The sequence below is a fragment of the Myiozetetes cayanensis genome, unplaced genomic scaffold, assembly GCF_022539395.1.
Source record: "Myiozetetes cayanensis isolate MyiCay16 unplaced genomic scaffold, myiCay2020 scf16, whole genome shotgun sequence".
Classification (NCBI taxonomy): Eukaryota; Metazoa; Chordata; class Aves; order Passeriformes; family Tyrannidae; genus Myiozetetes; species Myiozetetes cayanensis.
The window spans coordinates 10424049-10438177 of NW_026087270.1; the positions used below are offsets into that span (position 1 = coordinate 10424049).

Here is a 14129-nt window from a genome sequence, read left to right on the forward strand (position 1 = left end):
CCTTGTCTTTTAATAAGCTCCCTGTACTGAATGGCTGCCCATTTGATCCCCACTGATACTTGTCTCCTCAACATGGTTTAATACCCGCACAGATTTGGCTGCTTCTTCCAAAGCCATTTCCTTGCTGCAGCACATGACAGTCACACCAGAGATTACACAAAACCTTGGTGTGCTCCTCTAATCAGCTGGTGGCATCCGAGCAGAAATCTCTTCTAATGATGTACGCTAAGCTGATCAAAAAAACAAGCAAGCAAACAGGCCAAGAGAGTTGTTTATATGGAACTAAGATTAAAAAACAATTAGAAATCATGAAGCAGCAAGTAGCCTCTGCTACACAGGAGGAGGTCAGGGAAGTGAAGTGGAGCACAAGTGCTCAGCAAATTGAAGAAACTATAAAGCAAAAAATAATGGTGTCCATATTCCCCAGCTAAGGATGCAGATTCAGGTTCAGAGCACTCACACACATACATAAAGTTGCTATGATGCTAATCTAAGACACAGTTTTGGGCTAAACCTGTATTACCAAGGTTCCAAATGTCAGCTGAGGGCCTGACTGTCACTCCTCACTCCAAAGGCAGCTGCATTTAAACTACACATGACTTAAAATCTTTCAGAAAGTTTTGTGGGTAAGAGATGCTAAAACCAGAATTTATTCTATGCCTAAAAAATCCAGGCCTCTGCCAGAAGACCTTGTGGTGGGTTTATCTGTTTATCTTGAAGTTCTATTCTATTCAGAAGTCCAGTGTCCATGATAAACACCACAGTTTAGTGGTTGAGTTTATTGCAGGCCACCAATTCCAAGACAATAGCTTAGTTCACAGAGAGTTTTTAAAGAATGATGGGGGACGGGGAGCTCTAAATATTCAACATGTAAACAAAGCCTCACTTTGTTTAAAAATGTTGGTGTCACATGACCCTCGTGGAGTTTTCTGTATACAAAAGCTTGGGGGTGGGAAGACTTTGAAGCAAATTATTTCATCCACCAGGACCGACCTGTAAGAGCCAGCTGCACTCCAGTTCTTCACCCTCCCCAGGCTCCCTCCATACACCCAAAGAGGTTCCCCCGCAGACCCCAGGAACAGCACTGACCAAGTTTGGTTATTACAGCACAGAGAGTTCAGAGAGCTGTACAATCACAGAATGGTTTGGGTTGGAAGGGACCTCGAAGCTCATCCTGTCCCACCCCCTGCCATAAGCAAGGTCATCTTCCACTAGACCAGGTTGCTCCAAGCTCCGTCCAACTTGACCTTGGACACTTCCAGGGATGGGGCAGCCACAGCTTCTCTGGGCAACCTGTGCCAGGGCCTCACCACCCTCACAGCGAAGGATTTCTTTGCAATATCCTCACAGAATTAAGCATATGCTTCAGAAAACTTAGACCACTCCCAAGTCCAACACGCATTAGAACCACTAGAGAGTCCACATCTCCCAGTGGTGACTGCTCTTGCTTCCTCAAGGCTAAATGGAGAGAAGTAACCCCTGGATCCACTGGAGTAAATCCTGCAGTGAAAACGTGACAGTGCAGTGCCTTTTAGCCTTTGAGTGAGCAGCCAAAACCATTCCTACAGCTCCTCTGAGAGCACACACCTGTACTGCTGTGCAAGTGAAAGGAGCTTGTCCCCAGCCTGTGGAACACTCAGAGACTGCAGCCCCCTGAGATGGCAATGCCGGTGACAGGGCTGGCACAGGGACTGTGCAGATGGAAGCCAAAGCAGGATAACAAGGATTCACTAAGAAGCTCAACAGAGGAAGCTCTGAGAGTCTGAGAAAGGCAACTACAAGAGACAGAGAGCCCAGTGCATAAACCAGAACAGAAACAGACTGAGACAGGCACAGCCCAGACGGGTCAGTGACCACTAAAGCACTTCCTACTCCAGTGCGGCGGGTTTGTTGTTGTTGGGGTTTGGGCTTTTTCCTGTTTTTTAATTTGGTTGGCTTTTCTGAGTACTCTGTAGGAGATCCAAACTCTCACTTGCAGAAGTGAGAGTCACCCACCCCAACTGCAGGCCATGGTAGCTCTGCTTAAGGGACAGCAGAGATTTTATATTATAAAGTGACAAAAAAAGATCTGGAGGAAGGAAAGAACACACAACAAAGAGTAGATCAGCTTTTGTTCTGTATCTGTCAAGAGAGGATTTAGGACATATTACAGACTATCATAGCTCCTGCATTTCCTAAAATCTTTGCAACTTCACTAGACTCATCATCATGTGCTCAGCAGCAGGGAAAAGGAGGCAAAGAGCCCTGAAAACAGGTTTAGGTTTCACACGGAGCAAAAGGGGAAAACCCTGCTTGAGCTTACATAGAATAGATAAAATATAGTGACTGTTCAAAGAATCACAGAATCACTAAGGTTGGAAAAGACCTTTAAGATCATTGAGACCAACTATTAACCCAGGACTGCTAAGTCCCACTAAACCCTAAGGATATAGATTTAGATGGGATATTGGGAAGGAATCCCTCCCTGGGAGGGTGGTAGGGCCCTGGCAAAGGTTGCTCAGAGAAGCTGTGGCTGCCTCATCCCTGAAAGTGTCCAAGGCCAGGTTGGACGGGGCTTGGAGCAACGTGGGACAGTGGAAGGTGTCCCTGCCCATGGCAGGGGGTGGGACAAGATGAGCTTTGAGGTCCCTTCCAATCAAACCAGTCTGGGATTCTGTGACACTTGTTGTGTAACTGCATGGCAAAAGCCAGAGAGCAAAGAGCAGCCCATACGTAGTGAGGCTGAGCAGGAGGACAGCAGACACTACTCAACAGTCTTCATGCAGACACCCTAAAACATTTTAAAGAGTTACTGCTCTGATCACTCCTATTTTTGCAGGAGTAGAAGCTGAGTCGTAGTAAGAGCATAACTCCCAAGGCTCCCAGTCCAATCTATCTTACACAGTGCCCAATCCTCTGGGTAACACTTACTAAACATTGCATTCATTTCATATTTTTGAGAATGTCTCAGAATATGATTAAACACAGGACACAGTTCAAATTGAGCATGCAACCTAAAATACATAGAAACTAATTCCTTCTGTTCCTGGAGACATTTACATGTGCTAACTCCCCACTGCTGCCCATGGTATTCCACACAGCTCCCAGATGAAGGTCTGTCACCTTCACTTGACAGAGGGAACAAACTACAGAGCACTATTCCCTCCACCTGCCAGGTATCCCCAGCGTATCTGCCGATGTGGAGCAGTCAAAGACTGGAAGCAGGTCCTCCCGCCGGCGCTCCTGTTATTGTCAGCCCTGGCAGGGTTGGATTGCTGCTACAGCAACAGTGGCAGCTTTTCAAAGGAACTGCAGTGTACACAAGGATGTTTTACACAGCCAAACAGAAAATCTTCCTTCCAGTTCCCCCTGGCTTCAGACAAAAGCAGCAACCCCTAAACCAACAGGCTTCACGCGCGCGTAGGGAAAGGCAGATGCCACAGTGCTGCCTGTGCTGGAAAACTGCAGGATTACAGAGCTGATGTTGGTGCAGCTCCACTCTGTGAAGAATCAGCAGAGGATCTGAGCACTCCATGCTGATGACGTACCACTGGGCACTAAAATCCAAATCTTGCCTGCAAATGCTGCTACTGCCCGAAATGCACATTATAGTATGTCAGTGAAGGAGAGAGGAGTTTGCTGAAAGGGACACTTCTGGTTTACAGAAAGATGACCAGTAATATATTATTAATGACTGAAGTCATTAAAATTTGATCACAGCTGTAATATCATAGAATCATGGAAAGGTCTGGGTTGGGAGGGACCTTAAAGCTCATCTCATTCTACCCCCCTGCCACGGCCAGGGACACATTCCACTAAATCAAGTCCTACCCAACCTGGCCTTGTACAATTCCACAGTATCATTATTTCTGGTACTTCAAAATAAAAATCAAAGCCAAAAGTTGTTTCTCGCATTTTTTTGAAGGACAAGTCTTAGTACCAAAAATGCCAGTATTAAAAAGGCAATTTTACAAGCAATTCATAACTGAACAAGAATCAGCTCCTGCAGTATCCCACCAACCTTCAGAAAAGCTGCTAATCTCAATATTCAGGATTCTGCACAGCAGGGTAGGGTTGAGAAATTAATCCTTTTAAAGTTGAATTTCAACAACTGACAAAGGCATGTGTTAGCTGAATTCTATTTATGGCATTCTTCCAAATGTCAAATAAAGCTTTCCTGGCCGTGTTTCAGTCATCCCCATTCACAGCTCAAAGAGGACTTTTATAAATGTAGACGGGCAGTATAAATCCTGGATCTTGTTTGCATCCAATTTTACACATCTCAGAAAGAGAGAACAACATTATTTAGGAATTGTCACTTCAAGGAATGGACCAGTAATGATTTACTGAAATGTCTGTCCTATGCAGCTGTAAACTCCAGACAAAAACCCCAAGAACTCAAAAATACTCCTACAATACCACTGTGGACAGGACAACACAGCACAACTAAGGGCTGACAGCCTTGCAGGTACATGAGCAGAGAATCATGGAATCACAGTATGGTTTGGGTTGGAAGGGACCTTAAACCTCATCTTGTTCCAACCCCCATGGGCAGAGACACCTTCCACTAGACCACATTGCCCCAAGCCCCGTCCAACTTGGCCTTGAAATGTTCAAAGAAACCCAAACACTGTGCGACCAAAGAATATCAATAATAGTTCTTTATCAACCTATTTAAGAGCTATAATAATAGCTCTTTATCAACCCATTTAAAACACTGGTGTTGTTTCAAAAATCAAAGTTCACCAGAAACACAGAGGTAATCAGGCAGTTCCTTAGGAGCAATGCACCATCGAATTCAGGGACACACACACGAATTCAGAATCCACCTGATCTGCAGTGTACTATTGTCTCAGAACAAAATTTCTCAGCCTTTTCAAGTCTGCACCATTTTTTCTGATGGGGCTGGTTTTGTCACCTCTTACATTTGCTGTGGAACAAGAAATGCAACAGTGGCAATGAAAAATACGGGCACTTCTTTCTTTAGAAGCACTACTGTGGTATTTGATGTGAAAAATAAAAGGCATCTGAGAGACTTCCAACACATTGCAACCATCCCCTGGCTTCAGGTTTTCATTATAAACCTGAGTGTACAGGCTGTGTTCATGAGACCTGACCTATCCTAGTGACTCCTAATGCAATATTGAGCATCTGGAGCCCACAAACCACCTTCACACCTCACTCCCTTCACTCCCATTAGTCAGACACTGCCATTAAAAGGTATTTTCTTTCATCACCAAAACAGAGAAATATTTGTGCTTCCTACTATCACTTTGCTTTCTACTTCTAATTCAGCTGTGTTTGATGATAAACATTAATTTTAAAAACAAAGATGATGTTTAACAAACACCACTCCTTGGTACAGTTAAACAGAGCTCTGATGAAATCCTGACACCTCTAACACACTTCCAACAGACCAACTGATCAGGCACATGAGGAGCATACTCAGGTAAACCTGTGGGATATGGCCCAGAAGGGATTCCTCAGGGAAATAAGCATGTAAGTTGTTTGCAAAAACAGGTTTTCAAGGCATTAAGTAAGTTCTTCTCCAAATACATGGGCCTTGGGAGACAAGTGGGAACTTAAGTCAGACATTTAACGGCAAAATGTGGATAAAAGATTCTCTGCTGCACTACAGAGCTAAAATCCCAATAGAATCAGGAGGTAGCAATGAAGGAATCAGTGGTGGAACTGCTCTGGAACTGCTAAATTCCTAAAACCTAAGGGTAGTTGTAACAAATCAAACTACATATGGAATAACCCACTGCTGCTCTGACAGCATCAAACTAAAGGCAAAGGTTTACAGGAAGTTTAGAAGAATATTTCTATTATAACACCTTCCAAATGGTGACAATCAGCTACAGACTCACTCCCTGGTCTATGGGAGCCTGTAGACTCTCTGGTTCAGGAGCACTGATCTTCCTAAAAGAATTTTTTTGCTATTGTGTTAATGCATTAAAATACCTACACGGTGAGGAGCACCCAAATGTGCTCTAACCAACATAATCTTCCTCACTACCACACCTTCAAAAGCACCATTTTCATTCAAGTAGCAGCAAATAACTGTATTACTGAAGCTTAAACTCAATCCTTTCAGACCACAAAATAAGAAACTAAACTATTTTCCCATCTGATTAAAGCTCCAGCGCAGTTCGGGTTTCAAGGCAAGGCAGATGGCACCAGCTAGAATTCAGATGCCCTGAAAAAAAAAGCAAGGTAGGATTTACTGCCAGATGAGACTTGCACACCTGCTAAGGCCGGGCACTGCTCACACTCACTGACAGGAGATGAGAGAAGATCTTTCTCTGTTGCTGACATGAAGAGAGGAGTTGAAAACTGATGAAGATGCTGAGTGTGCTTGGAGCACAGAACTCCAGGAATGGTCAAAAAGTCACTATCGAAGGAACATCCTCATGATAAACAAGTGTAAGTCCCTTTTGAAAGGTCTCAGGAGGTCCCTGCCAGCCTCAAGGACTGTGACAGAGCTGGCACTGCCTCCATGAGACTCATCCAGTTCCTCTCCCACAACTGGGACATCTGACTGGTTTCAGAAGTTTAACTTGAGCCCAATTCCTGAGCTCTGCAGCATTTACTTATGAGATAAAACCAAGACCATTAGGAACTGTAATTATAAATTCCTCAGTAAATCTGCTTTAATAGGAATACACATTCCAAGCAAAGCCACCCTTTTTCTTCCCTAAGAAACAAAGAATACTCAAATATTACCAGGAGACCTCCTCATTCCTAATACTACACTGATGAGAGAGTAAACTCAATGGAAGACAAGAAATATTTCTTCACCATGTATACAACTGGACTATGGAGTCAAAAAAACAAACCCAATTTCAAATCAAGAGTCAAAAAAGGTCTGAGCCAGAGTCCAGATACTCCCACTGTCCCCCAAATAGTAAGAATTTACACTCGTCCATACAAAGGATTCTCACTGCAGAGGCAGGAAACTGACCCAGTTAACAGCAGCTCTGAACCTGTGGATGATTATTCCCAATTGTCTCATAGTGCTCCTGTCCAAACTCACTGATTCTTCTGCTGAGTGAATCCACACACACACAAAAAAAGTCAGGCCTCCAGACAATGAGAGTCTGAACTAAATGGAAGTCGTGTCACTTTTTCTGAAAGGGAATGGAAATTCTAACATTTGAAAACTTCTAGGACTTCTTTAAATCTCACTCCCCCATATCTTCATCTTGTCTGGGCATCAGCAGGAACCACTGTCCACCTTCCCTGTTTTCCAAACCTCCTGAGCCTCATCACAACTCAAACCTGCTTTTAGGATCAAAACTCTGCATTACCTCAGCACATCACATCAGTTTTATAAACTTTGTAAGGTGATCCCAAATCCTTTCCGACTATTTACAAAGCAACCATAAAACCATTCCAAGTGCTGGAGGGATAAGTCATGGAGGGGAATTGAGAACAATTTACAGAGCGTATTTATGTAAATAGTGGCAACATTCCTCAGTCCTTGCAGGGATATTCACCTCACAGATACCTCAGGGCTACACAACATAGTAAAATAAGGTCCCTGAAGTTGGACATTTACATTTCAAACGCTGCTGAAGCACTGCTTGCTTTGCAAACAGCAGTTACTCAAGATTGTACTCGTGTCCATTAGCACCTGCTAATTATTACTAGGTTGGGTTGGAGAGTTTGTTCCAGGTTAGGTCTGAGAGTTCATTTCAGTCAGATCCTAAAATAATTGCGAATGAGAAAGCCAAAACTCATCTGGATATTCAACCTCCTCAGTTTGCTCTTTCCATACACACAGAGATAACAAATGCAGTAAGTGCACAGACACGACCACACATCTGACTTCACCTGCACTTTGGCCACTCACCAAGTCCTGCTGGGGTTTATCAGCACTTCCACACCTCAAAATGAGCTCAGGCCATTGCCTTTTTGTATAAAACGAAGTATTATTCATATTGTATTATTCATATTATTTCTCATTCATTGTCACCATCCCTGGAGGCGTTCAAGGAACGGCTGGACACAGCACTCAGTCAAGTTGACAGTTGACAAGGTGGGGATCATTCAAAAGTTGCACTCTATGATCCTCGAGGTCTTTTCCAACCTAAATGCTTCTGTGAAATACATTTTCAAATAAAACTACATAACCCAGGTACCAGTGCAAAAACCAGATCAAGTCTCCAGGCTGACAACCATTTTTAGTCAAGAGATCCCAGAAGGTAACTGTGCTGTTGAAAACTTATAAATAAAGATAAGATGCTTCATAAAAAATGAAAAATCTTAACCTACAATCTCAAATGTAGGATGAGAAAATTCTACTTCTTGACAACATTAAACTGCAGTGAAGAATCACAGACCCATGGAATGGTTTGGATAGAAAGGGACCTTAGAGCTCATCTCATTCCACCCCCTGCCATGGGCAGGGACGCTTTCCACTAGACAGGTTGCTCCAAGCCCCATCCAAAATGAACTTCCAACAGTTCCAGGGATGAAAGAATCGATAAATGTATGGAAACTCTCTAACAGGAAAAACTACAACTTTCATAGAACTGCATGAAGTATCCAAAATGAGTAAAACCGATACTAACAAACCCAACTACTCTTAGAACCAAAGAAAAAGCTTATTTAATTCCTCTTAATTTCCCTACTCCTTGATCCACACATTTCTTCCTGAAAAGGGCTGTCAGCCCTAACACAGGCTGCCCAGGGCAGTGGTGTGGAGTGTTCAAAACTGCATGGATATGGCACTTGGGGACATGGTTAGTGATGACCATGGTGGTGGTCCTGACTGATGGTTGGACTTGACTGTCTTAAAGGTCTTTTCCAACCTTGACAATTCTATGATTTACACTCAGGTGCAAGTAGGGAAGCATGGGAGAACCCCAGACAGGAGCAGTCTCACACTCCTCCACCCACACCTGCAGCAGGAGGTGTTGTAGTGTCCTGCCTAGCTCTCCAAGCTCCAGAAATAGATTCCCTCACCAATTCCCAAGAACCCAGCCCCAGCAGAAATCCTGCTTTCCTGGTCTCAGCACAAGAGCACAGGCTCAGCAAATGCTACAGAAGGCACAACATGAGGAGCATTGGAGCGTTTCTTCCCATGGCCGAGCCAGTTCAGCAGTTCTACCTCATCTGCTCCCACCTCAATTTAATCCCAGTGCTCCAGACCCCCTTTCCTGCCGTGACACCACTGTTTGTGCAGCTGCACAGTAACTAGACCAGGAAGCAGAACAATGCGAGAAAATCCGATCAGAAGTACAATATTCCCATTCTAGATCAGCTTCCCAGTCCCATTCATCTCCCAACCACAAACAACAATTGTGCTGGCACGGTTCAGAGCACAGTCCATGGGTGAGAACAGACGGCGGGGAAAGGGGCTGTTCAGGCAGCTCTGCCACCGGATTATTCAAATTACACCGTGGAAAGCTGTGAATTCACAATCCTCCCCTACCCCCAGCACCACAATCATCTTGCAGCAGAGTTTTGTTTCTAAAGCAAATAAACAAGTAAGATTCCAAGGAGAAAAGGACATTTCTGAGGCTGACGTAGAATTTAAGGAACTTTGGTCAAATCCACTTCAGTTGACTTAAGTCAGAATATCCCAGGGGCAGCTGGAAGAGTTGCAAGTGGTGGATGTATGAATCCATCCCTCACAGAACACTCAGCACAGTCCACCATGGCACCTTCTACCAGTTACAAAAGAAGATAAAAATTGCTGCAAAAAGAAGCCAAGTCTGATTTCTATTCTTAAACCCTGCTAATACAAGCTTGAAAGTTCAAAACTAACTATTTTTATAAGGCATCTCTTCCATCCCTCTTTGATAATTCAGTCGCTGTCTTTGACCAATGTTATCCCTGGGATCATGGGAAGAAAAAAGTTCTGGCAGAAAAAAAGAAACTCACCAAATCCCACGTGTTGTATCCCAAATTCCCAGCACCCACAAGTGGATTACAGTCAGTTCACATTTAAGCATGTAGAAAAATTGAGTTTTGGTTATATGACGTTTTTAGGGCAAAAGAGCTATTTATCAGAATACTAACATTCTTCTTGTTGCTTCCAAATTCCAGGAAGTCTCAGAGTTTTACAGTCACTCAGCTGTGGAAAGCAAAATCTGGAGAGATAAATAAAAACTTCTGATGGCACTTGCTGCAGTGCAAAAATGCCATTTCATTAGTACACACACATTATTGTGTAATTCAAAATGAATGTATTAGCTAAATTAATCCCATGTTTAATCAGATTTGGTACCTGACATCTGATGAGATGCTTTAATTACAGGTTTTCACCTCTGCCTGTTGCCAACGAAGAGCTAACTTTGCTCTATTTGAATGTTGCAGATGATACCCAAACACAGGACAACCAGCCTCGAGGTTTTACGTTTTATGCTCTGGTGATTTTTCTACTACATTACTAATCTGTATGCACATTTGGGTTGGTTTATTCCAAAAATGACAGTGTGTTATGTAAAGATGGGAAAGAAACATACTAAAGCCTAAATATTTTCTGCATGAGGTGGTGCATTCTTTTTTGTATCTCCGTTAACTTCTTATCAGGAAACGCCAGCCTTCTGCAATGGTTACAAAGCATTTTTTAATTGATTATACATTATTTAATATTGATTATACATTAAAGTTTGGTTTTAGTCCCTCACACGAGTCAGTTCCTCGGGAGCTGCGTGATGAGCTCCAGCAACAGGCCTTGGAATCCACACTTCCCATTTCTTTCATTTTTAACAGCTATAATCAATACATAAAACATTTATAAATCCTATTCCAGAGGCCTGCAAGTTAAGAACAGCTTTACTATCATTTTAAGCCAATATAAGCTGCTGAAAGAACCAGTCCCACCCTTCCCCACAGCCAGTTGCCACATGTCCCTTCCTTGAGTCAGCATGAGCCATTCATGAAGACCCACAGCAAACACGGGCTACTCACCCAGTTAAAAATCAGCATTTCTCCTCCCCTTCTCCTTTGGGAAGGAATAAGGGAGAAGTTGAGTTAATTTTAACATGATCAGCTCCCCAGTCCAGCTCACTGTGGCCACGTCAGTGTTGGCGTGAGCGCAGCCACAAGGAAAGGACGGGGGACACGAGAGCTTGAACTGTGCACGTGGGAATTCATTCTGCCTGGAACTGCTCCTGGAACATCCACAAGGGCAAAAACTGGAAGATGAAGTATTTAGATACTCAAAGAAAATACTCCCTGTCCCAAGCTACGCATAAATGAAATGACTCAACGAGTTAGCAGATCAGAGTTTAAATTAAGGACTCACATCGCCACTTCAACTGAGGTATGGGTGCTTTTAGAGTTTTGCTTAATGTTTTTTAATGAATATGAAAACAAAAATCCTAACTGAGATGGTCGTGGAAGCCAAAACTTCAACACATGGCACAGGGACAGGCTGATGACGTAAGCCAGCCTGACCAGAGAACGGCACAAAATATACTATAAAAAAACTGCACTACAAAAACCTTCATTCACTGGGTTTCCAAACGTAACCTTGCTTTTTTTAATCAGTGTATGCAGACTCTGCCACTTTAACTACAATAAACTGAAGTTCCTATGTCAGAAACCCCTGTAACTCCCCAGACCACCCCAACCTCAGCCTCTCTCATCATCTCTGTGCTCCCAAAACACCCCAGGACTGTCCCTGATGACTCCCAGGGCTCCTATCGCCAACCACAACCATCCTCAGGGCACAGGAATGCGATCCAGAGGAAAAGGGACTGGCCCCAGTTCAACCTGGGGCTGGACTCAGCCCCCAGGCGCCTGCACTGCTAAAAGCAGAGCAGTTATGAGAAAGTACTCGCTCTAACACACCCTCATCATAAATGCATAGTTGTGGTTCTCTCGCTGTGTTCAGACCTTTCCCTTTATCTCATCAGTTGTGCTCGTACCCTGAGCCAGAGCACTTGTCCACAGGGTGAGTTCATCCATATCTATCTAGGAAGAAAAAAAGGCCCACTGAAGTGTGTTCTCATCAGTCAAAGAACCACCAACACCTTTTCCTAGATCCAGCTAAAATCATACCAGTATACCTCACAATTGCTTCATTATCCATTCTCAAAAAGTGTAATCATTAGCTCTGAAGTTTAAATTGCTTTTCAAGTTATCACCTTCCTGATCTTTTATTATGACAATACACAAAAAGCAAACCTTGCCTTAACCTCTTTGTAACCATTCTCTGATTTATACAACGCTGTCAGGGCTCCTTGCTTGGATCAAGCAGCTCAGTTCAGCCACAACATCCTTCCCTCGACCTCCTCCAGCTCTGAACCCACAGCCACGCACCGGAAGAAAAATACGCACTCGATTAATCAGTTTGAGACCTCTTCCCACCTGAAGCATTCAACCATTCCATCAAATCCAAACAGACTGAGAATTCACAGGAAGACTGGGCAGTTCAAAAGTTCTGCTCAATTCATGAGTCCTTGAAGAAATTTTGTGGCTTACACAGAGTGTTTTTATTTTCAATGTGCTTCAAATTAACGGTGCACACTTCCCAAATTTCCTGTAGGATAACCGTGATGGAGTTTATCACCTGTATTTTTAATTGAACTGCCCTGTTTTAAAATACTTCTCCTATTACCCTCACTAGGATTTAAACCAACTGCAATACATCGTGTTGGGTAACTGGAGAGTCTTGAACCCCTCTAGTAACATCCTAAAGAAAACTTACAAGGTATTGGTGATACCAATTAAACAGCGAGATCACTCTGAGCAGCTTGAAAGCTTCCAAGGTGTGCTTTGATTCACTGAAGTCTTTATTTCTTCACCTCTAGCAACGCACAACTCAGAGATAATGACCATACTACAGCTAGTTCCAAAAATCCTAAAAAAGTTTATTTTTCCCCGTAACAACATTAAACTGGTTTAAACTTTCACTTCAGGGTAATAAGGGACTTTTAATTTCTTCAGCTGTAGAGGCCCAAAATTGCTCCCCCACCAGCTGTACTGGGCAGATGTGTTCAAAAAAGTACTTGTTAAACTACTAGTAGACACTACGAGTACCACAAACCACTAGTACTGACTTTCAAGTCTTTTAAATAGCAGAAAATGAGTCTGAAACTCGTGTGGTACATAACCCTTGTCCTGATGTACTCGTCCTTGTTCTCGTGTACTTGTCAGAGCTCAAATTCGGATATTATGAAAGCAGGTGTTAATTTAATTTACCCTTAAGGGCCCTCCAACCCCTCCGGGTTCGACTCCCCACAGCCGATGCCGCTTTACCTCCTGCTCCGCCGGTGCCCGGGGATAACGCGCGGAGATGCTCCGAGCCGCCGGTACCGTCACCCCGCGCCCTCCCCACGCCGAGCTCTGTGCCCGGTTTTACCCCAACCCAGGGACTTCCACCCCAAACCTCCGAGCTCCCCGTTCCGCCGAGCCCCGTTCCCGGGAGGCTTTAACGGGGGGCTCTGGAGGGCCCGGCCGTGCTCCCCGTTAGTCGCCGCTCCAGGCCGGAGGGTGCCCGTCCCGCGGGCCGGGGCAGCGCCGGGGGGGCCCGGGCGGGACCCCGAGGCCGAGCTCCCCGCCGCCGGCCCCGCCGCCGGAACCTGTCCGGACACATTCTTGCGGCGGCCGCGGCCGGGCCAGGAATGCGGCCGGGGGAGCCGGGGGAGCCGGGGTGGCCCCGCGCGGCCCCGGGGCCCCTCCGGCCGTGCATCCCGCAGCGGGGGCGGCGGGCGGGCGATGCCCCGCGGGGGCCGGGGCGCGGGCCCGGCGGGAGCTGCGATACCGGCGCGGGCCCCCCCGCGATCACTCACCCTTGGAGTAGAGCGACTTGGGGGACTCGAGGTCGAGGTCGGCGCTGAGCAGAGAAATGAAGTCCGAGGGCATCGCAGCTCCGCGGCCCGGCAGGGGCGAGGGGCGGCGGGAGGAGGGGGCCGGGCCGGGGGCGCGGCTGCCTCCGCCGCGGTGCGGAGCGGAGCGGAGCGGGCAGGAGGGCGGCGGCGGGGCCGCGCTCGGGGCTGCGCTGGGCCCGGGCGGGCGGGCGGGCCGGGGCGGCGGGAGCGGGCGGCGCGCGGGGCCGGTGTGAGCGGAGCGCGCCCGACGCCGCTCCGAGCCCGCTGCGCATGCGCGGGCCACGGGAGGGGCCGGCGGGGGAACGGCGGCGGCGCGGCCGCTCCGCGCGTGCGCGGGGGGGAGGGCGGAGAGCGGCGGGG

General features: G+C 45.9%; 1 protein-coding gene across 5 annotated transcripts in view; it reads right to left on the bottom strand.

Annotated features, from left to right (window-relative positions):
• The window catches only part of NFAT5 (nuclear factor of activated T cells 5), a 58445-nt gene extending 44600 nt beyond the window's left edge, over nucleotides 1–13845 (bottom strand). For 3 of the 5 annotated variants that reach the window (XM_050311191.1, XM_050311189.1, XM_050311190.1), the window contains exon 1: nucleotides 13731–13826. In XM_050311191.1, the coding sequence (XP_050167148.1) occupies nucleotides 13731–13803 (73 nt within the window). In that variant the 5' untranslated portion in view covers nucleotides 13804–13826. Of the gene's footprint in view, nucleotides 1–13730 lie in introns of all 5 variants that reach the window. The other 2 variants (XM_050311188.1, XM_050311193.1) reach the window with 2 other exon arrangements.
• Nucleotides 13846–14129: the final 284 nt, after the last annotated feature.